Source organism: Kogia breviceps, chromosome 7 (assembly GCF_026419965.1).
Source record: "Kogia breviceps isolate mKogBre1 chromosome 7, mKogBre1 haplotype 1, whole genome shotgun sequence".
NCBI classification, from domain to species: domain Eukaryota; kingdom Metazoa; phylum Chordata; class Mammalia; order Artiodactyla; family Physeteridae; genus Kogia; species Kogia breviceps.
In genome coordinates this window covers 19,340,410-19,364,018 of record NC_081316.1, presented here as the reverse complement: position 1 = coordinate 19,364,018, position 23,609 = coordinate 19,340,410, and the positions used below count along the sequence as shown (strand labels likewise).

General features: G+C 57.0%; 1 protein-coding gene across 1 annotated transcript in view; it reads right to left on the bottom strand.

Moving 5' to 3' along the window:
- Positions 1–23,609, bottom strand: part of ANO1 (anoctamin 1) — a 164,762-nt gene that overhangs the window by 34,667 nt on the left and 106,486 nt on the right. Inside the window, exons 10-13 of the mRNA XM_067037794.1 lie at positions 21,845–21,886; positions 16,523–16,587; positions 15,570–15,704; positions 10,485–10,645 (exon numbers count right to left, since the gene is read on the bottom strand). Of these exons, the coding sequence (XP_066893895.1) occupies positions 10,485–10,645; positions 15,570–15,704; positions 16,523–16,587; positions 21,845–21,886 (403 nt within the window). The remainder of the gene's footprint in view (positions 1–10,484; positions 10,646–15,569; positions 15,705–16,522; positions 16,588–21,844; positions 21,887–23,609) is intronic.

Genomic DNA, 23,609 nt, shown 5'->3' with positions numbered 1-23,609 from the left:
TAGGAGGGAGCTGCTGTAATTTTCCTCATTTTACAGATGAGAAAACTGAGGATCCGCAGAACTAAATGGCTTATCTGATCAGTGGCAGTGTCAAGAGGGACATTCAGTGAGGACTTTAGTGCAAATTCTCCAATGTCATCCTTCACCAGGAAAGAATACAGGCGTTGGACCTGGCAAGAGACGGGCCTGAATCTGACTCACCTCCTGGTTCAGAGAACATGTGTGCCTCCCCATTAAGGTGAGGTGGGAACAGGGCCTCCAAGCTTGCACATATCTGCCCATCAAGTATTAGCTACTGTACCAACCAGGTCCAGCCAGGAAACAGGAACCTCTTAGGTCTTTCGGGCTGGGGTAGTTTAATCCTGGGACCTGGCCACATAGACAATGGAAGAACTGAGAAGACAAGCAGCGGATGGTGAGACCACCCAGAGATTAGCGATAGCAGGAAGCTGCTGCCTATCTAGGGGTGGCGGGACAATGGGAGGTGGTGTCCCCAGAGCCAGAAACTGGAGCTGCCCAGAAGAAGCTAGGATCATGGAGGAAGGGCTTTCTGGAGGGAGGTAGAGTCAGGGAGAAGGCCAAACCTTTGCCATCGGTGCCCCGGGAAGCAGAGGAAGAGGAGGAGAAATACCCTGGCTTCTCCCTGCCTCCCGCCTTCTGATCCCCCCCCATCAGGGCTTCCCATTGGCTGAGCCTTCCAGGAAATGGGACAGCAAGGGAACCTGGGAAATGTAGTTCCCTGTGATACAAATGTACTCTCAGCAGACACACATGGTTGGTGGGGCAGGCCCATCTGCAGCCTGCACCGCCTCCTAAGAAGGAAGGTGTGAGGCTGTTTCCTTCTGTCTCTTTCAACATGTCCCTGGGTCAGTGTAGTGGAGGCCCTTGGCTGGGGCCCAGTCCCACACCGCCACCAGTTCTGGAAGGCCTGTCTCTCCTTCACTGTGTTCTGATAGCTGCCTCTCTCCGGCCTCCCCTGCCTGCCCATGGCAAGGCCTCCTTTGAGACCTTGGGCTGAGTGGGGGAGGAGGGCTGGTTCCATGCACAGCAGGGAAGCTGGCCTGTTACCCTTCCCTGTCTCAGCCTCCCCATTTCTCCCCATTCCTAGGCTCACCGACCCACACCTCTACCTCCTGGACCTCTCCCTCCCTCCGCTCACCAGCCTGCAGTGTGGTAACTGTTACCTTTTAATGAGGACTCAGCCTGCACCAGGCTCTGTGCTAGTGATTTAGCGACACCAGTTACACAAACGCTCAAAACAACGCCATGCGGTAGGAGTGATTTCCACTCACTCGTTTACAAATGAGGACAGAGACTCAGAGGATTAAATGCTCTGCCCAAGGTCAGCTTCAGGTTAACAGCAGGAGTGGGATTTGAACCGAATTCTATTTGACCCCAGAGCCTACACTTAACCACCATACTTGACCGACCTTCTGCACAGATATTTGATTTTCTTTACGGGAATAACAACTATAGTCATAATAAGTCTGATGATTACAGCAAAATTTGTATTGCCATTTTATGGATGAAGAAATGGAGGCACAGAGAGGTTAAGTAATTTGTCCAAGGTCACACAGCTAGGCAGCAGGTATTTAAACCCAGGCATTCTTGCTCTAGAATTTTACGTTAAATGTCTGAAGATAGATACAAGGGCCCTCTCCCAGGGGTATCCGTAGGTTGACCAGGACCGAGACTGGACCTGAGGTCACACCTTGGAGGCCAAGGAGTGGAGATGGTACATAGACGAGGCTTGTTGTGCTCGGCTATGTTTAAGAAATGCAGGCATTTTATATAAAATCACGAGTTTCCTGCTTCTTTAAAAATCAGAAACTCTGGCACCAGGAGGCTGGAGCCGAGCAGTGACAAGCCATTTGTCAAGGTTTGGGCATGCCCTCTCTGCTGGGCCACAGACCCCACCATGCCCTATTGCCTGGGCTCTCTGGCTCCAAGTTTGCCACCGCTTTGCTCTGCAGCAAAGGGGCGGAGCTTGACATTCAGGCTTGGCCATTAGGACGGGCCATGGGAAGGCTCATGCTGAGTTGGGGGCAGTCCTGAGGTCTCAGCTCAGAATCAGGCATCATGAGCAGCGTGAAAACTCACCTGCTACTGGACTGGGCAGAGGCAGGAAGAAAACCGAGGGCCCCTCCTGTGCAGCTGTGCTCCTGCAGCCCGCCGTCTCTATACCAGCCATGTGGACAGCAGCGGGTCCTGCCAGGTTCCCATCCCTTCCCTTCAAGGTACCCAGTAATGGTTCTCCTGGCTGACGTGCCAACTACATCACACAGATGTAACGTGGTGTCTACCTGGTGTCAGGTGCTGGGTATGCTTGGGACATCTCCTTTCATCCCACCCGCAAGCCCTCAGCGCAGAGATAATGCCCTCCTTCACACCGATGGGTAAACTGAGACCCTGAGGAGTCAGGTGACTGGTTAATATACAGCAGAAACCTGGATCCAGGACTTCTGACCCCAAGATCAACTGGGGTTAGGGGTGTGGCTTCCCACCCACATGAGGACAAGCTGTGGGCCAAACCTGGTCCAGGGTACAAAAGACACGAAGAGATGGCCTTGACCCCAGCAGCCAAACGAGGGGGCCAAGGAGACAAGACCATCCCCCCAAAATCCAGAGCCCAGAGGGCAGTGTAGCAGAAATCGCAGGTAGTGAAGAGGGAAGCCAGGCCAGGGTGCAGGCAGGTGTTTGAGCTTCTCCCTTCAAACATTTGTTTTAATGACACAGTGTTAGACAAACACATTCTCGTAGAGGAGCCCAGAGGCAGCAGGTGAGCGATGGACCCTGGATCTGCCATGGCACGAAGCAGGTATGAGCCTGGGCATGGGCCCGCCCTACCCCACCTGCCTGCCAGGCTCAGTCTCCACGTGTGTACAATGGGCTTGATAACAGTGCCCGCTGCGGGGCCTATGGTGAGGCGTCCACAAGCCGGTGCGCCGCGGAGCCCAGGGCAGGGCCCACCCGTGGCAAGCGGCTAGACAGAGGAGCGGTCCCACAACCGGGCTCACCTGAAGGGTCTCCACCGTTTCTCATTAAGTGGCTGACGATAGAACAAAACAGATGGTTGGTTCCATTTGTACAAAGCATCTAGAATATCTACCGATAAATCCATCATAGAGGCAGAAAGCAGACTGACTGGTGGTTGCCAGGGGTGGGGACCGGCGGAAAGGGACAGATTGTTAAATGGGCACCAGGTTGCCACCTGGGAGGATGGTGGTAATGATGGCACAACAGGGTGCCTGTACTAAATGCCACCGAACTGTGCACGTAAAACAGTTAATTTATGTTATGTAAATTTCACGTCAATTAACAAAAAAAAGAATCACAGAACAATGGGTACAGATTCTGCCTATGGGCTTAAGTGCCCCTGCTGTAGGCTGGAGCTGCAGAGAAAATGGACCAGGACACACCTGCAGGGTTAAGTGGGGAAGGGGCAATCTGTCCATTTCCCCCAGGATTTCTTAGAGTGTGGGCTGTACCGGAAGCCCCACTGCATGGGGCTTGCTGAAATACAGATTCCTGGGTACCGTGCTGACCTGGAATCTCCGTTCTGGACAAGCTCTGCGCGTGGTGCTGTCCACACAGGTGTCTGGATGCACTGACCTACCAACTGTCTGCCCTTTCCTTCTATCCATCAGATGAGCTGCCGGTCCAACCCCCACAGGACCCCGGGCCTCTGCTTTGGCTCTCCTTCCAAGCCGCATCCCACCCTACCTCCCTCGGGCCCTGCTTGACCTGTCCAAACTGCTTTCACTCCTAGGCCTAACCCCAATTTCCCTAATTCTGGATGCTTCCTGGGCTGGCTGCTGACCCCACCCCCCACCTTTCTGAGCTTTCACCCTCCCCTGAAACGCTGCTGCTGACCCTGTGGCGCGATCTTGGATGCGTCATTAGACACTCCTGGTTCGGCCGTCCCGTGGTCTTTTATTTTTATTTTTTTTGTGGTACGCGGGCCTCTCACTGTTGTGGCCTCTCCCGTTGTGGAGCACAGGCTCCGGACGCGCAGGCTCAGTGGCCATGGCTCACGGGCCCAGCCGCTCCAGCATGTGGGATCTTCCCGGACCGGGGCACGAACCCGTGTCCCCTGCATCGGCAGGCGGATTCTCAACCACTGCGCCACCAGGGAAGCCCCGTCCCATGGTCTTTTGTGCCTGTTGGAACCTCACAGGCTCTCAGGCCTGCCGCGGGAATCTCACAGGCCACGGAGGGAAGGCTCTGACGGATGCTGGGGCGCTTTTGCGGCTGCCCGGAGAACAACCCCGTCTCCCTGGTGAGGTCCAAGCTCCTTATGGGGCTGGGGTCTTATCTCCCAAACCTGTGCCAGGCACTCTTGAGCCGTGGAGGCCCCAGGGGCCAGGCAGGGCCGCACCCTCCTTAAAACAAGACCCCTGAGAGCAGAGACCAGCTTCTCAAACCTCTGGCTCTTGACAGTCTGACGTCTGCTCAGCACAGACTCCTTTCTCTGAATGTGGAGATCAGAGGTGCATGTCCTCGGGCCGCAGGAACCGGACAAGAGGGTGACCTGAAACTGAGCGGGGCCCTGTGGGGCTCCCTGGCACGGAGGCCCTTTTTGTCCCCCATTTCTTATAGGCAAGACTGCAGTCCCCATGACCGTCCCTGAGTTCCGAAGGGTGGACTCAAACAGCTGCTAATCAAGGGAGGAGCAGCCAAGCAACCACGCGAAGTAAGATTAAAGGGACCAGAGAAACTCATCAAGATCAGGAGACAACCGTCGGGCTTCCCTGGTGGTCCAGTGGTTGAGAATCCACCTGCCAATGCAGGGGACGCGGGTTCGAGCCCTGGTCGGGGAGCTAAGATCCCACAAGCAGTGGGGCAACTAAGCCTGCGCGCTGCAACTACTGAGCTCCGCGCCTCAACTAGAGAGAAGACGGCACACCGTGATGCGGATCCCGTATGCCGCAACTAAGGCCCGACGCAGCCAAAACTAAAATAAATCAAAACGTTGCGAGACGACCACCTGAGATGAGATTAAGGGAGTGCAGGCCCTGCTCACCACACCCTAACCTTGTCAGAGAACTCCCCCACCCCGGCCCCCACCCTTTGAACCGCTTTTGTAAAGCCCTTCATCAAATCCTCTGGCGGGGGGCACACACAGTTTTTCAAGGCAGAAACCGGTGTGTCCTCCTTTGCCTGGCAAAGCAAAGCCTTAGCTCTCCTTTTCTACTTCACCCAGAACTCTGTCTCTGAGATTTGATTCGGCACTGGTGCACAGAGAGGCCGAGCTTTCCGTCACAAACCCACCGGTCGGCCCACCGGGGAGACAGGGCTCCCGCACAAAGGCCCCCGCCCTTCATTTTCTCACTGATTCTATTTATTTATCCCCTGAACAAGTGTTCGCTCACAAACCCGCTGCTGGCCTTTTAATTCCAGCAGACTCAGTCTCTCTCCCTCCGTCCGCACTGGGTGACTCAGCCAGTGACCTGTCCACTCCATTCAGAGTCTCGGGTGCAGCCCCGCCAGGAGGGGTTTCAATCGCACCTGTCACTCCACTAACACAGGGACCATCTTTCTCCAGCTCCTTGCAGCCAGGCTCAAATCAAATAACCCCCTTTGTTCTTCCTGGAACTGACAAGGCTTTAAAACCCCATTATTATGCCATAATTTCAGAAAATTGATCATGGTGTGTGTGTGGGGGAAGCTAAATGGAGCTCCAAGTTTCCTCTTGTGACACCTTACTGAATGAAGGCTTTGAATTGTCATAAATCCCAGGCAGGGGAGAGCTCAGCCAGAGCTCACGGCTCCAGGACCAGCGGGTCAGCCTCTGGGCAAAGCGGACCCCAGAGTGGAGCGGAAGCCACATGAAAACAGCGGCCAGAGGTGACTCCTGGGGCGCTAGAGCCCCGCTACTGTCAGTGTCAGGTTTGGGGGTGCCCTCTGTCACCATGCGAGCTAGCAGCTGGAGGACAGGAAAAGAAAGGACACAGTGGGAGAAGAAACACCAGGGGGAAAATGATCCTTTAGAGGGTAATGAACAAGTAATTGAATAAGGGACTAAAAAAAACCCCTCAACAATGGCAAGCTCACTGCTAATTACGCCTGACCGAGTAAAGTGTGAAAGAGCCCAGGATGACGGAGAGACTGAGTCTCCCTCCACCCTGGGGTCAGGGACAGGAGGTCAACATGCACCTCTCAGCCCAGCAGGCCCTTTCTTGTTGCTTCTGTCTTGATCTATAATAAGCTTCTCTTTCTATAAGTGCTTCCTGAATGTGGTTTGGCTTTTTTGTTGTTGTTTTTTTTCTCCCCCAAATGGGGGTGTGTAGACTGGACTTGCCCTTGACAGACAGGCACCTCTGTTGTCTCCTACGGTGGAAGTGGAGCTGGAGGACGTGGGGACAAACAGAGGAAACACAGATTTGCCCGTTTCCCTGCGTCTTGGATAGGGGAAGGATGGGACCATCTGTTTTTCTCCCAAGGACGGGGCTGCTAGTAAGGGCTGGCCAACACCTTTGAGGCTGTGAAGTGGTACCTCTCTGCACACAGTAGGTGCTCAATAAAGAAGCATGATGTGACCAAGCTGGCTTCGTTGAGGGGGTGCACAAAATTCAACCAACCCCCTGCCTCCTGACGGGTTGAGTGGCATTGCTGCCTGTGTGCCCCTCACCACCTGCTCATGGTGAATCTCTGCTCCCCCAGGAGGGCACAGAAGGTGGGTGGAGGATGTTTGGATGGAGAGGTGAGACCAGGGCACTAGCTTGGACCGCGAAGGCCGGCGGGCCAGGCACGGATCTATCATGTCTGCTACAAATCTTCTAGCTGTGTGATCTTGGGCAAGTCACTTAACCTCTCTGTGCTTCCCTGTCCACGTCAGAGAATAACAGGGTTTCTCTCCCGGGTTGTTGTGGGGACCAGTGAGGTGGCCTGTGCAGAACTCTGTGCAGAACTCTGGAGGGGGAAAGGGAGCCTGTTTGTTTGGAGGGAGCTGGGGAAAGTATTCCAGGTGAGAGAATGAATTTAAGGTAAGCCTGCCAGGAATAAGCACACACATGAGCCAGACCTGATTAGTAACGCTGACAGAGGGAGTATAGCCCAGGGGTCAAGTATTTGAAAGGGCTGAGGAGCCAGAACGCTGGGGTTCAAGTCTTGCCTCTGCCTCTTTGTTAGCTGGTGTAACCCTGGGAACGCTGCCTCAATTTTTCATCTGCTCCATGGGGTAGTAAAGCCTGTTTCCCTCCTATAGTTACTGGGAGAATTAATGAGTCGCGCACATAAGATGCCTGAGCATGCTGTGTGCCTACAGTGCCTGGCACACAGTAGGAACCAGCCAACCAAAGCTAGTGTTCTTTTCTGAAGGAGATGAAGTGACGTAATTCACAGAGGCCCCCAGGTACAAGGTGACAGGTTAGAGCTAAGCTCCAATCTCCAAGGGTCTAGGCTGTTTTCACGTTTTCAAGAAGCAAGGGCTCACTGATCCGATGCAACAGCTAGCGCGACGTGACAACTAGCACCAGGCACAGCACTCAGACATCACAAGATGTGACTCATTTGACATTCTCGACCACTGTCTCCATTTTACAAACGGGGAACCCAGGGCCCAGAGAGTTGAAGCAACTTTCCTGACGTTGCACACCTGGCAGGTGACAGAGCTGAGAGTTGAACCTGAGTCTGGCCCAGGGACTGACTGGCACTATTACCTGCTGACTAGCCATCCTGGCTCACAGCCAATGCAGCTGGGTATTGAATTGGACCAAACTGTCAAGCTGGCAGCTGTGCAGCTGGGCTCCACCGTGGGCGTGAATGCTGCCGGGTGAGCCTCCCCGGCTCGGAGCTGGGGAACCGGGAGGCTGGGTGCCCAGCCAGGACGTGTTCCAGCCTCAGCTTGGAGCTTCCTGGGCCCCGATCAGAGAGGAAGGAAAGGAGCCAACCAGAGATCTTGAGGAAGGCCAGGGAGGCTGGCAATGAGAAGCAGGGGGACGGTTCTGATAGACGCAGGGTCCACAGAGACAGGGCCGGGCAGGGGAGGCGGAACAGGCTCAGGGCAACGTGGGCTCCCTTCCTGGCCCTGCCAGTGGAGACCCACTTTCCTCATCTGTGAAATGGGGACAATTTCTCAGCTGTGGGATAAGGTGGGATGAAACGCAAAGGAGCATCCAGCCCAATGTCAGACACATACACATCAGCTCAGTGGAGAGGGCCACTGAGCCTAGATTTATAGTCAGATTGATCCCAGAATTAACCATCCGAGCTAGAGTGTGGCGCGGGGAATCTTCTCATGAGCCACCATGAACCACACACAGACATCACCTCCCCATGCTCTGTGGTAGCCCCGGCAAGGGCTCCTCCAACCTCAGCTTGAATGCCTTCTGAAACAGGGTGCTCACCACCTGCCAGGCCAGCCCAGCCCAGCACTCACTGCTGGAAATCTCTCCCTTATGCTGAGCTGGTGACCTGTGACTCTCATTCCCAGCCTCGTTCGGAGGACCATCACGTGCCCACGATGACTGCGCTGGTCGTGAAGCTGTGCTTCGAGCTCCCGGAGCTTTTGCGTGGACGGACAGTCCTGGGTGTCTCTATTACCCGGGCATCCACGGGCTACAGGCCACTGCCGAGCCGGGGGAGGGGGAAGGATGTGGAGGGGTGATGTTCACGACTGGGGCGGGGGCTGTCATTTGTACCCCTGTGCTCCACGCGACACGGGCTTCGCCAAGCCCGAGGCATCTCCTTAGCTCACAGGAGGGGTGGGCACGAGAGCCCTCTGAAATGATCAGAGTCTCCTCCATCGGAGGCCCTCAGTTTGGCACAGCTGTTACCGGGCGTCTAGGCAGGACAGTGGGAACAGATGGAACACAGTCGGGGAGCCCAGGGCCAGGGAGGGAGGGCGCGAGAGGCCCGCTAACTGCCGCTCTTGAACTTTCTCACTGGCCTTCTTCTCCCACGGTGCCGCCCTCGGGAGAAAGAGCTTCTCGCTATCACGTGCGGGTGGTTGAGCATCTGCCCTGGAGCTCGCGTGGGTCTTGAGCGAAAGCTCCGCCGCTGTCCCCTGTCAGAGCTGGCTCAGCCTCCCTCTATCACCTCCCCAGCTGCTTCTTACGTTAAGTTGCCGTCTCTGACTCAAGTTTAAGACGAGAAAACTTCTGATACAGCAGGCCGACTGCACCGGCTTCTGAGTCCTCCCAGTGAGAATACAAAGTCCTCTGAGGCCCTTGCTGGCCTCCAGGGTCCTCCTGCTCCCACCCCCACTTGCTCCCTGCACCTGCAGGCTCCTTCAACAGGCCCGCACCCTCACCACAGGGCCTTTGCACATGCCGTGCCCTCCTGAATCTTGGACTAAGTCAGTGGTTTTTCCTCCCATGGTTTCCCCTGTGCCCAGCACAGGCATTTAGTAAATACCGGTTGGTACGCATGCTACACACAAGGCACGTCACCTTACTCAGGCTCACACCCCCGCTGTGTGTCAGGCAGCCCTGCCTGTGGTTTGTGGTCACAAGGGCAGGACCATTTACCGAGAGTCAGCCATGTACGTGCTAAGCATTGGCTGAGATTTTGTGCCCGCTGTCTCTGATCCTTATCACACCCCCATTTTACAGGCGAGGAAGCTGAGGGTTGAGTTATGTGGGGAAGGGCAGAGCTGACTTCCCTCCCCCAGGGCTCCTGTGCCCTTTCTGTGTGCAGCTCCATCTCCTACTAGCTGGGAGCCCCTGAGGGCAAAGACTGGGGCTCCGGTGCCCAGGGGACGGCTCAGCACACGGGTGCCCGAATCCTGAATGCCCTGCTGGCAAAGGCTGTGTCACGGGGCCACGGAGGAGGGAACAGCCTTATCTGTTAATCCAGAAACATCTGCGGAAATGCATCCAGCCACCACTTACCCACCTCCCGTGCCCCGCCGAGCCTGAGATGGGCACCAGGTAGGACCTGGATTCAGGAAGGATCCTGGAGGAGGAGCCGTCTGCCCTGGACTCCAGGTAGCAGTGGAGTCCAGTGGTTAAGGGCACAGGCTCTGGAATCGTATGTTCATTCCTTACCTTGGCCTCTCAGGAGCTGGGTGTTCCTGGGCAAGTCACAGCCAATTCTCCCTGGGCCTTGGCTTCCTTACTTGTAAAATGGGTGTGTGACACCTGCAGGGGTGCTGGGGGCTAATGAGAGCTGTGCCCCAGGGCCTGGGCCTGGTCAGCTTTCCCAGCCTCAACGGGAGGCAGGGAGATCCCTCGGCACTCCTTATTCTAAAGCAGCAACAAATCCCGGCCCCAGGAAAGAGGTCCCGGTTCCGGGAGCAAAGCACCCTCCTAGGCTTTTCACGAGGGCCTCTTGGCCGGGTCAGATGCATCTGTGGGTCGTGACCCAGTACAGACCCCGGGAACCTGCAGACAGAACGGGGGATTCTTTCTGCTGACCGTTCCTCCTGGGTGCATTCCTGGCAAACGGTCCTGCGCGTAGCCTCGAGGAGGCGGGGGGGGGGATGTCGGAACCCACCCGAAGTTGCCTCTGAGCCACAGACGGGGTGGCGGCGCTCGGCTTACCCCAGAGGGCCATGAAGACGGAGAAGAAGACGGTGGCGGGATTGTCGAAGAGGTGGCTGGCGCGGGCCGTGGCGCACGCAGAGCTCATCTTCCAGTAGCTGCAGGTCTTGTCACACAGCGGGCACATGGTGATGTTGTGTCTCTGGTCACACATCTCCATGCTGGAAGAGAGGGAGCAGCCCAGAGTCCCGTGGCCGATGGGCGGGGTCCCTGCCGGCCCGCGTGGACTGGAGACCCCCGGAGCCACGTCGGGTGGGAGAGTGTGCTGGGGGTCCCCGCCGTGGTGGACGTGGTCTGGCTCATCAGCCAGCTTCCGCCGGCGCCCACATCCCTCTTCTGCATCCCAGGTGGCCTTCAGGGACGTGTGACAGGTGCTGCCACACAGGGGCCCCAGCTCGGTTTCACACTCTGTCCCCCCTTAAGGCCTGGATGATTTTTGAACAGGGCCCTGCATTTTAATTTTGTACCCAGCCTGCAACTTCTGTCGGTGGTCCTGGGTGTGGACCCGTCGGACTTGCTGTGTGGCCGGTGAGCGTTCATCTTTGAAGCCGAGGTCCCAGCCAGCCTCCCTCTGATAACCAGGCACCGTCAAGGTTGTGCTAAGCGTGAATGCTGTTCAGGTCCTGACTCAACAAGGCCCCGGAGACCCGAAGGAGGAACGGGATCAAGGCACGAGAACGCCACGCCCCTCCCGAGCCCTGGCCGCGAACCTGGCACCTGCTAAGCGCCGGTCCCGCGGGCTTCAGTCCATCTCTGTGGGGGTGCCGTGGGACAGCTGGCCCCGGGCAGGCCTGGGTACCAGCCCGCAGGCATCACTGGGCACTCCGGGCCCCCAAGAGGATGGAGAAATGGTTCTCCCGGTCCTCCTCCCGGGAGACGGGTGGTTGGGTTGGGAGGAACGCACCCGCAAGCTGCCTGGGGTTGGGGACCCACCATGCCGGGCTCACCCCGAAAGTGAGGGGCAGTTCCTGCTCAGGATACTAGTCCGGCTCAGGGCAGGCTTTTGTTCTGCTGAGTCTGGGGCTCGAGCCCAGGGGCTGTGGCTGGACGGGATGGGGAGCTGCGCGATGCCCGGTGGCCTTCCGCCTCCGCCCTGCCCAGCGCTCAGGCTCTCTCCTACTGACACTGAAAACTACGATAAGGGCCATTAGCCGTGTGAGCAGGAGCCTGTGCCGAGCGTCTGCCTGGCCTGGAGCAGCTCTGCAGCTATTACAATCCCACCTTCGTAGATGAGGAGGAGAGCCCAGAGAGGGGAAGTCACTTGCTCAGGGCCACACAGCAGAGCGGGGATTGAGCCCCGGGCTCTGTCTTGTCAAGCCCGTGCCCTGCACCGCTCTCAGCTGATGCCCAGAGGCCACAGGAGGGCTCCCTGCTGAGACCAGGCGGCTTGGCCCAGGTCCTTGATGGGTTATTGCTGCCCTCTGTGCCCCGGGCCCAGCCCTTTAGCCTCAGACTCAGTTTCTCCTTCTGGAAGATGAGAAGGGAGGCCAGAATTAGGCCCTGCCACCTCTGCCCTGCCCTGCCCTGCCCTTCTCCCTGCTAACTTGGACAAGATACTGAGCTATTATTGGACACCGGGCAGGAGTCTGATTCACAAGCGTTAGGTGGCTATCGAGGAGGGGGCCGAATTGGGTGGTTGTGTTTGGCTTTAAAAAAAAACATCTGGGGCTTCCCTGGTGGGGCAGTGGTTGGGGGTCCGCCTGCCGGTGCAGGGGACGCGGGTTCGTGCCCCGGTCCGGGAGGATCCCACATGCCGCGGAGCGGCTGGGCCCGTGAGCCATGGCCGCTGGGCCTGCGCGTCCGGAGCCTGTGCGCCGCAGCAGCGCGCAGCAGTGAGAGGTCCGCGTACCGCAAAAAAAAAAAAAAAAAAAAAAAAAAAGTCTGGATGCACAGAATCGTGGCTGGCCAACAGCCATCGGTGTTGGGGAAACACTTGCTGAGAGGCTGTGAGGGACCCTCCTCTGTTAGCACTGTGGGCATTCAGCTCAATTCTCTTCTCACAGTGACTCTTACCAAAGACTTATTAAAAGATTGTGTACGTGCCGTCTGTGCCAGGCACGGTGTCAGGCGTGGGAGAGGGAGAGATGGACCAGCTGCTGCCTCGAAGCATCTGGGGGAGTGCGTGTGTGAGCACGCGTGCGTGTGCCTGTGTGCACATGTGTTGGGGGCGGGGACAGGCACACAGAGGCTGTAGGGCACCGCGGACTCGGGAGCCAGCCGGCTCTGGATTTGAATCTCAGCTCTACCGCTTGTGAGCCGTGTGGCCTTGGGCAGGTTGCTCCAACTCCTTGGGCCTCGGTTTCCCCGTCTATAGAATGGGGATGCTGAGAATTGAGAACCCATTTTTTGTTTTTAAAAGGCCGTGGCATTTTTTTTTTTTTTTTTTTGCGGTACGCGGGCCTCTCACTGTTGTGGCCTCTCCCGTTGCGGAGCACAGGCTCCGGACGCGCAGGCTCAGCGGCCATGGCTCACGGGCCCAGCCGCTCCGCGGCACGTGGGATCTTCCCGGACCGGGGCACGAACCCACATCCCCTGCATCGGCAGGCGGACCCCCAACCACTGCGCCACCAGGGAAGCCCCAAGGCCGTGGCATTTTATTCAAGTATATTGGGGTCTTGTTTTTGTTTATTGGCTGCGTGGCGCAGCACATGGGATCCTAGTTCCCCGACCAGGGATGGAATCCAGGCTCTCGGCAGTGAAAGAGCGCAGCCCTAACCACTGGACCGCACGGGAATTCCCTGAGGACCCGTGTTACTGGGTTGTTAGGAGGATGAAACGGGGGAACGCACGTGAAGCCCTCAGAACGGCCCTGGGACTCAACCTCCTGTTCACCAGCATTATTGTGGGAATAATGGAGCCTTGTCCCTGGGCCTGGTCAGCTTTCCCAGCCTCAACGGGAGGCAGGGAGAACCCTTAGCACTCCTTGTTCTGAAGCAGCAACAAATCCCGGCCCCAGGAAAGAGGTCCCGGTTCCGGAAGCAAAGCACCCTCCTAGGCTTTTCACGAGGGCCTCTTGGCCGGGTCAGATGCATCTGTGGGTCGTGACCCAGTACGTGACTGCAGACAGAACGGGGGATCCTTTCTGCTGACCTTGTCCCTCCCTGAGCTTTCCTCTCTCCTGAAAGGCAGAGGGGCAGGACATCCCACCCGTGCAGGACCCCAGCCCCTCTCAGGGAACCTGTGGATGGAAGGCCCCCCCCACCATCGTCAGGGTGCCGCCTGGGGCCCCGAGGATGGGAGGGGCCGGGGGGGGCCAGAGCCCACGTCTCTGCCTGCCTGTGAGCCCCACGGCTACCCAGCCCTCCTCCCTGCCAGCTTAAACAACGTCAACCAGTCAAAAAGCCTGTTTCTGCTGGTTTTAAACCCTCAGCCTCTCCCTTCACTGCCTTCAGCCAAAATAAAGACAAGCCATGGGTGGACCTGCTCTTTGGGGGCAAATAGAGGGGCAGGGGGTGCAGGGCGGCATGGTGCGGGGCGCAGGGGGTGCAGGGGGCACTGGCTATCCTACAAACTGGCTTGGGCCACATTCCAAGGGGAATGCACGCTTCCTGCTTTGTTCGAGGCACCAAGTGAGAGAGGCCGAGGTCAGACGGGGCTCCAGAATTCCCAGTAAATGCTGTTTGCATGCCTGGCTGGGTGACAGCGCTGGCCTGGCCTGGCCTGGGGATGTCGGCGTCCTTGTCAGGGAGCCTGCGCCTGCCTGGGCAGAGCATCCTGGACGAGGCCACCAGCCCAGCTTCCCCTCCAGGAACGGCAGGAAGGCAGATGGAGAAGTCTCCGTGGGGGGCCCCTCACCCTCCACTCAGTCCCCCCCTGCTGATCTCTGCCTTCGTCAAACCCAAGCACAGTGAACTCGGGTCATTAGCAAACAAAAGGACAAGCTTTCTCCTGCCTGTGCCCAAAATAACCCTGGAGGGACATAAGCCAGATTCCTTTAACGTTCTGATTCCGGGTGGGTGGAATATTTTAGGTGTTATTCATGTATTCACACATCACTTGCACCAAATTACTGGATGTGGCCTTTCTGCACCGCTGAGTCCTAAGGGGTCAGTTTCTCCACCAAGTAAAAGACTCCTTCGTTGGCTCTTTTCTGATCAGAACCACGGATGGATTGTCTAAACCACAGCTCTGCTTCAGAGACACCGGGCTGAGCTGCAAGAAACGTAAACTGTGCTGATGTACCGGGACTGTCCCCGACAGACTGACAGCTCCCAAGAGGCAGGGCCAGGGGCGTCCATTTCTCTATCCAGTGTTTTGCCCGTCGGCGCAGTGTTCCTGATGGAAGTTGGGCCTGAAATCCTGAACTCATAACACAATCAGTTATCCCTGGGTCGGTATTAGCAAGTCTAGGAAACACTAGAAAAGAGGGGAGACGGTGTCCTCAAGCTCCTGCTGCTTTGACTCACATTCTGGCTGCCATTCTGGGAGAGCCACTCCTGGCACGACGCCGGGCTGTCTCTGGGGTCCTGGCCTCCTTGCAAGAGCCCCCCACGCCTGGCCTACCCCTTGGTGAACAGTAGCAGGGCTATGAGCCCTGCGTTCAGAGACCGGGGCCTCTTGCACCAGGTCAGCTCTCATGGCGGCCCTGTTGTTGCAACATTTCCCAGAGCCGTGGGGACCGGGGATGCGGCAGGGACACAGGGCCCAGCTGGCTGAGTGCGCTGCCCCGGGGTCTCCGAATGGTCATCCGTCTCATTTCCTGACCACACAGGGGAGCAGTCAATTTTCTTGTCACACAATGGCCAAGAACTAAATGGGGAAAAAAAGCTTCAAAGAACGAGAAGGAGTTGGATATTTATTTTATGTCTTCCTCTCGACAATAAAGCGTCTCCCAGGGCGATGGCGCCTGCAAAGGCCGCCCACGCGCTGAGACGGCTATTACACCCTTTGGACTGGGCGGCTCTCTTTCTGACAGCGCCTGGACGCGCCTGGCCTGTGACTTCCCGGGGGGGCTGAGCGGGTGCACGGCGGGGCAGGGGTTGGGGTGAGGGGCCCGAGTCCCAGGGAGTCCTGTTCCTGCAGTAACAGGAACGTGGCTCCTTAGTAAGATGAGGGTGTGTTCGGAGAGAAGGGCTGCCTGCCTACCTGGGTATGTCCTCGTCGACGGTGGCCCAACCGTAGAGGAAAACGATTATCCCGACGATGGAGGCGGGAATGAGCATCTGGGTGTAGACGCCCAGCCAGGCGAAGTACAGGCCAATCTTCTCCCCGAAATACTTCCTGCACCGCAGGGCAAAGCCAAACAGAGACACACTCTCAATCCACATCAGGGGGAAGAAAATTACACCGTACCCCCCGCCCCCCAGTGAGGAGCAGCTCATAGGGGGGCCCCTGATTCTCTCAACCAAAGAAGCGGAGCCTGGGGGCCCCTGAGCCAGGCTGTCAGGTTTGGGGTGCTCTCTGCCGTCCCTCTGCCAGCGCTTCTCTACCGCGCCCCGAAGGTGGGGGCATTTCTGCTCGTGATGCCCACGCTGAAGGACATGATGTTGCCCGGAGGCTGTCAGCTCTGTTCCAGCCCCGTTCAGCCTAAGAACAGGAATGATCTCCAGCCCCGAGGCACCAAGAGAACCAATCACTCTGTATATTAAACGTTTCTGGCTCCCTGATGGGCTGAGTTCTGGTCTACGTGTCCCCAGCAGCACACCCATTGCCTGATCCGTTCTCCCCTTCCTGCCCCGGGATGGAGGTCCCCTCAGGAGAGGACGCATTGCCCAGAGGGGCAATTCTTACAAATTCCCAGGCAGCTCTTTTCTTCCTTTCAACACAGAAAGAAATCACACCAGATGCCTGGCTGGGTCAAGCTGGCCTGTGAATTTAGGGGGAGACAGTGACTGCGACAGATAAGAGCCCGCCCTGCAGTGAACTTGAATAAACTGCTATCTAAGGCTCAGCCAGGCTCCCGTCCTGCCGGGAGACCTTGACTTTCCTACCCAAGCTCTTCAAGTTCAAGCAGGGCCCTCGTGCTCCGCACACTCAGCACAGTCGAAATGCACGGGGACGTCTATCCGATCAGGCCTGCTCCCAGCGCCCCCTCTCACCTGACCAGGTCGATGGGCTGGTACTTGTAGAAGACCCCGTAACTCGCCCACTCTTCGTACAGGAGCTGGGAGAGAGGAAGTGGTGAAGGGCTGGGGAAAATGTAACGCTCCCAGGTCGCTCCCCAGAACACAGAGCAGCTGGGCCCCCGCTGAACTGAGGTGTCTGCTCACAGCTACGTCGTTCATTCATTCAACAAACACGTACAGAGGGTCAGCCCCGTGCTGGGTACCGTGGTGGACGCCGGGTTCTGAGCTGAGCACAGCAGACACAGCCCAGAGCCCTGGAGCTCCCGTTCTGGTCAGGGAGACGGACACGAAAAAAACGGGTCAAAACTTTCAGCTCTGGTAAGGAAGGGCCTTGAAGAAGCCACGGGTGGTGGCGGGCTCTCCGAGGAGGAATAGGCTTATGTTTTTAGGCGACGGCGGGCATGGGAAAGAAACTTCTGGCATCATTATAGAGTCCTCACTGCTACGATTTGATCTGGAATTGATCTCAAATGGCCTGCCGCTGTCAGACACCTCACTTTCTTTGTAAAAAGACAGACCCACCAGGCTTTGCAGCAGAGAAATACCAGTGGTACGATTTTTTAAAGTCTCACGGGATGCAAAGAGAGCCCGATGTGTGTCTCCTGAGATGGGCTGTCTGATTAACACAGCTTAGTGAAATAAATGAAATCTCCACATCCCATCATGCCCCAGGCTTTGGGCAGGATGGCAGTGAGCTTGGCGATTGGAAGCCTTGTACGAACGCGTGGGGATAGGGTGTCCTCGGGAAGACGCTGGGTTAGGACTGCTGGTTTTAATAAAGAAATCCCATGCATGTGGGTAACTGATGCTTTACCAACCTTAACTCAAAGCCTACGGTGACACTGTTGGCTGGAGGGGAGCTGGGCCCCAGCTGGGAACCCAGGGCCTCGGCTGCCCATCTCTGCCGGCAGGAAGCAGGCAGGGGATGCCCGTGAGAACTCACCACGGGCCCCAGGTCTCTCCTGTACACTGAAGCTTGGCTCACATCCCTTTTCCTTTTCTTAATATTTAGACTTAAAAACTTGGGCGTCTCCTATACACAGATTCTGCCGTGGCCCCCGGACACCGCCTTTTATATCATCGTCCCAAATACTCTAGACTATGGACTGAATGTGTCCCCCCCGCCCCCAGATTCACAGGTTGAAGCCTTAGCCCCCAACCTGACTGTATTTGGAGGCTGCGTCTTTCCGGAAGTAATTAAGGTTAAACGAGGTCATGAGAGCAGGGTTTTGACCTGACAGGACTGGTGTCCTTGTAAGAAGAGGAAGAGACACCAGAGCTTTCTTTTTTCACGTGCACACATGGAGGAAAGGCCGTGTGAGGACACAGTGAGAAGACGGCCGTCCGCAAGCCAGGAAGAGAGCCTGCACCAGAACCCAACCCTGCCGGCACCTTGATCTGGGACTTCCAGCCTCCGGAGCTGTGAGACATAAACGTCTTCTGTTTAAGTCTGGTATTTTGTCATAGCAGCCTGAGCTAATATTACATTCTCCCCCACTGACTTGGAAGACCCAGAGCTGATGGGATGGATTTCTAGGCACAAAGATGCCTTCAATTGAGTCTCTGAAAATTAAAAATGTGTAAGAGGCTCACGGGGACGGGGCCAGCTTCCACAGACCAGAGAGTCAGGGGTCCCTAGAGATGACCTTCTAGCAAACGTTTCCATTTCCTCTCTCCTTCTGTGGCTCTGAAAATAATACTCAGGAGAACACAAGTGCTGTGTTTCATCAAAAGTCAGCACACAGGGACAAAATAAGCAGGGAGGAAAAAACCGGGAGGAAAATAACATAGAAAAGCTAAATGCATTCTTAATAAATTATGAGCGAACCTTGCTGTCAAAATCCTGGGTTTCGCCTGCTCTGATCTTTGTAAGAGTAGCTTTCTTTAGATTTTAGGTCTCTCTGTAAGTGGCGCAAGCAGGACGTGGTTCAGCATGATTCCAAGTTCTGAAAGACCTAATGGCAAGTCTGGCTGCTGGTGGGGGAGCCTCTGTAGCTTCTGGGTAAGGAACTGGGATGCCCAGGGCCTCCCCCCCATCTCAGAGGAGAAGGGGTCCAGGAATTGGAGCCGTGCTGCCCTGCTAGGACGGTGGCTCTGCTGGGTCTGGAGTCGGTGTCCTGGGCAGAGTCCCGAGTGGGTGATCTGAGCCAGGCCTTCCCCCTCTGAGCCCCGCTGGGCATCCAGTGCAGCCTCTTTTCCCTCTGAGCTCCATCACCTCCTTGATACTGAAGGAGTCTGTCCTTCCTCCCAGGTCACCGGGTGGACGCAGATGGGCTCATGCTTTGTGAAGTGCCGAAGTGCTGGGGGCTTGTTATGTGCCATCTGTCTGATTACGCAGAAAAGGAGGAAAAGCCTACGGTTTTACTCTCTAAAGGGGAGGCCTGAGCCAGCAAACGCTGATGAGATCGCGCAGCACCTCTGGAAAAGCAAAGCAGCCGCCACCAGTCACCAGTCACCAACCGGGCAGCTTCCTCCCCTCGGCTGAAATGTATACACCACAGACCAGCTCTGGGAGCATCACAGGAAGATCCGGGAGATGGAGGGCGTGGGGAGGGAGGAGGGGAGAGACCCTGGGATGGAAAGAGAGGGAGTGGAGACTGCCGCGGTGGCGGGGGGGAGGCACAGACAGACCCTCCGGAAGGCTTGTCCTCCTCATGCTGGTCACCCTGTTCCGGGGCCTGCCCGCCGGGCCTGGCCACAGCAGGCCGGCCAGCATCCCCGGAGAGATGTAGCAGACGGGGGCACACTCCAGCTTTCTACGTAAACCACTTTACCCAGGTGGACTTTCCTTCCTGCCAAGAAGAGAACATCAGTCACCGTGTAGCTGTCAGCGTAAGGAAATCAAGCATCCGATTTCCTGGCTGTGGCTGGCAGAATTCTGGGGACCCCTCGGTCTGTGAGCAGGTGGGAGGTGTCAGGGGCCCTGTGGCAGGTCGGCTGGGCACCGGTAGCTCTGGTCACTGTGACCCTGGAGCCTTCGGGCACCTGGACCTCAGGGGGATGCTGGCTCTCTCCACCGGCATCTCTCTCCTGCCCAGACCTCCCACCTGGGCCCATGTGGCTGGGCTGGTCCATCGCAGCACTGACGCTGTCCTTAATTACTGTGTAGGTACTCAACCCTTGCTGTCTCCCCCTAGGATGGAGGCACCGGGTTTGTCTGGTCTGGGTCATCCCCAGCTTCTCAAACAGGGCAGATAACAGGTTTCCAGTAAGTAATTGTTAATGAATGAATGAATGAATGAATGATGGGCCAGGGCCCCGTGGCTCTCAGTGCAGTACAGGAATGAGGCCACCTCAGTCCACACCTGGAGTAACCCTCCCGCCCCCCCAGCCATGGAGGAAGGAGCGCTTGGCCCCAAGGCCCCGAGTGTTTGTGGCCCAAAGATCAGGCCAATAGCTAATGGCCTTGCTCAGCCCTGGCCCAGGCCTGCCTCTGCTGAAATATCCCTTCTGTGGCCCTGCTTCGCCAGCTCAGCACAGGACCAGGGCCTTGGCTTGGCTACGTCCCCCCTTCTGTCCTCGGGCACTTGGGGCTCCTGCCACTGACGGGATGCCACAGATTTTGTCATTGTGAAAGCAGAATACTCAGAACCAGACCACTTTAGACGCAGCGACCATGGGAGAATGAGTGCTCTGAGTTAGGACACAAACACATATCTGGGGCATTTCCCCTTCCTCCCTTCCTTCTCTCCTTCCTTCCAACCACCCACCACTACTCATCCTCCATCCACCCCTCCATCCACCCCTCCATCCATCCATCCATCCGTCCATCCATCCACTCATCCAATACTCCCTGATCAAGGACCAGGCTTTGTATTCATTGCTGGGACGTGACATTCAGTGGGGAGAGGGGGGTGGGGAGTGGGCCACATTCCAGGCAGAGAGCTTTTGGGTCTGCATGAACCTGGAGCTGTCTGCTGGGCCGGCACACAATAGTGCCCAGTAAATAGTTCCTGAGTAATAACTGAATGAGACAGTCTTGGCACTGACGTGACCATCAGCTGAGTCGTCTTTAGATTAGAAAGGCGGCAGTGCGGCTGGAGCTTGGGGAAGAGGGCGGGAGGTTAGGGCGGAGGGGCCTGGGACCTGGAGGCTAAGCGGTCAGAAGAGGGTCTCTGTGTAGGGAGGGCATCAGGCAGTGGCAGAGAGGGCTGCAGAGGGGTGAAAGGGGGCTGGGCTCTGAGGCCAGGCTTGGGGCAGGGCAGGCCCGTGGACGGGATGGAGGAGATCTGCAAGTCACGGGCTCTCAGACGAATGCCAGATGTTACACTAAAAATAACCAAATATGTAATTTTTGTGCTAAATCAGATAGCATCTTCAGCTGGATTCCCGGGCAGGCGAGTTGTATCAAGTACCGGAGGCTTAAAAACACATATGGGGGGCTGGAGGGAGGCGGCAACAGAGAGCATTGCACACGCAGAGTCTCCTGGGCCTTGCAATTTGGGACAAGGCCTCCATTGTGAGGTTCTCAGGGAAACATCCCCACCCAGCACCTTGGAAGGATCCGTTCTTGGGGAGCGAGAGATGGGACAAAGGGGGCTGAAAGGAACGCAGAGCCCAGGGGGGGCTGCTCCCTGAGGTGAGGGAGGGCAGGGCTTGCTGGGGAGCTGGGAGAGGCTCATGTCGAGGCAGGGAGGCTGGGATCCGGGTGCGGGCAGGCGAGGGAAGGAGAACCGGCTGTGGTGGCGCGGATGTGGGGTGGGTCCAGGAGCAGAGCTTCCTGAGAGCCCGGGTGGGTGGAATTCGGGAGAACCATTGAAGAATAAAGGATCACTAGGCATTTCCCAAAGTGTGTCTCATGGGACACCAGCTCCGTAACTTTCCCATTAAAAAGGGTTGCACAGGTCAAGTAAGTTTGAGAAACACGGGCTTGACCGCCATCCGTCGTGTTCCCCGTGTGCTGCTGGGGTCTGGGGCACTCCAGGCGGCTGGCCCTGTGGCTCCCAAACTTATTTTCCTGGAAGACAGGCAGGATTAGGCCAAATGTCAGCAAAGAGCCCTGGAGGTTCTGACCGATCCTGTGAGACACGGGTTTTAAGCTGGCCAGGTCAGTGCAGGAAGGAGGGACGGAGGAAGGGCCGGTTAGAGCAGAAAGGAAGGGCAGGTGGGGGGCATGTCCCTTCCCTTCACACGCTCGGACAACCTGGCAAGGGTGCTTTTGAGAATCAGAGAGGAAAACAGTCCAACGAGGTGAGTTCACCAAGCTTCTCGCTCAGATGTGGGGCTGCAGTGCCGTGACCCCCGAGCCCCCGTCCCCCACTGGCACCCCCCCTCTTCCCGCTCTGTAGCACCTACCTTCCTGTCGTTGAACTCCACGTTCTCCCCTTCATAGTCTCCCTGTAAAGAGAGAAAGGAGTCTTACTGTCCTGTAACCTTTCCAGACATGCACTCCAGCTGCCCCCACCACGCAGGTGAGCTAGTCCCAGGACACAACTTCACCCAGGCCCCCTCCTCCTAGGATAAAGCCTGAAGCGCCCCGCCCTCGACACAGAGACGACGTCCGGGATGGGAACGCGGTCAGGTCCTCGGAACTGGTGACACAGAGGAAAGGGGTCGAAAGCTAGCCCGGTATTCCAACGGGCGACACTGATGACTAGAAGCCGAGCCAACGGGTCCTGAGGACTGCCGGGCAGATAAAGCTCTGAGGGCTCTGGGAGGTCTGCCTGGAGCCCGCTCCTCTCACCAGCTCCTTCCGTGACCCCCTCCTTCCGGCCCCGCCAGCCCCCTCCAGGCAGGGAGAACTTGACCACCAGGGGGGCAACCGATGCCTGTGGTCTTTGAATGAAGGTGCTCTGGGGGCAGTTTAACCACCCCCCCCGCCGAGTCTTCAGGGGCTCTCCCCCCACCCAACCCAACCTACCCCCTTCCCAGAGGTTTCCCTCTTGTCTAAGACGGCCCCACCATTCCAGCAGCACCTCATTTCTGTAGAGGTCAGTTAGCCGGTGACCTTGAAGGGGGCAGATGTCAACCAGGAAGCCAAAAAGCCACCCAGCGGCGGCTGAAACGCCAAGTCCTTCTCCGGATTCGAATGCTAGTTATGGAGTAGAAGGCTCTTCCTCTACGTGCAGTCCTAACAGGCTGCTGTCTGGCTGGCAACGACCCCGGTCCCTGGCCTGGCAGATGCTCTTGTTGAATGAATGAATGAATGAATGAATGAGTGAGTGAACGCAGCAAGCAAGGCCCTGGAGAGGGTGGGATGCTCCGGGCCACGCACTGAGATGTGACCTAGGACACAGCTCAGGGGTGAGAAGCGTACACGCGCGGGAGGGGCCTGCTGCCTGCAGGAGGCCGAGGTGCAGCCTCGCAGCAGCCGGCATCCTGTGTTTAAGGCATGGGGTCCACAGGGCTAGCTTCAGAAGGATTTATCTCCCCAAATATTTGAACATCAGCTTTGGTACTTAACGGGGCGTGTGTCCATCAGCTGTACGGAAAACTCACGGGTGTAAAATCTCATATTCCCTCGAGATGGTCGAGATCCATCATCCCGCTGGAAAGAACCCTGGAAGCAGAGCCAGAGGATCCGGGCTCCACTCCTTGGCTGTGTGCCCGTGGGCAAGTTGCTTGAGCAGCTGCAGCCTCAGTTTCCCCATCTGTAAAGTGGGAACAGACCCCACATGGCGGGCTTCCCTACTGCTGTGTAAGGGACAAAGGTGATGGTGTGCAAGGAGTTTCTAACGTGAGGATCTTGGAGATGCTTTCTGGGGGCTCAGTGGGAGTCTTGTCCTCGTCGGTTTAATCTGCTGCGAGAATTGATCCCTAAGACAAATTGTGGCAGCGAAGCCTGAGAAGAGGGGTGCATCGGCCTCCAGGGGAGGACGTAGCGGTGCTGCAGCCAGGGGTGGAGTAGTCTGCTCTCCACCAGGGCTGGCTTCTGGCCCCAGCTCCTCCACAGGGGCCGTGTGACCTTGGGCGAGTCACTAAAGCTCTCTGAGCCTCCGCGTTTGCGCCAGATTAAGTGAGATAAAGCTCCTACTAGACACAGTTCTGTGCATACAGTAGGTGCTCAGAAATGTTGATCTTTCCCCTTTCCCTTTCAAGACTGAAAGGGATGAGTCAAACA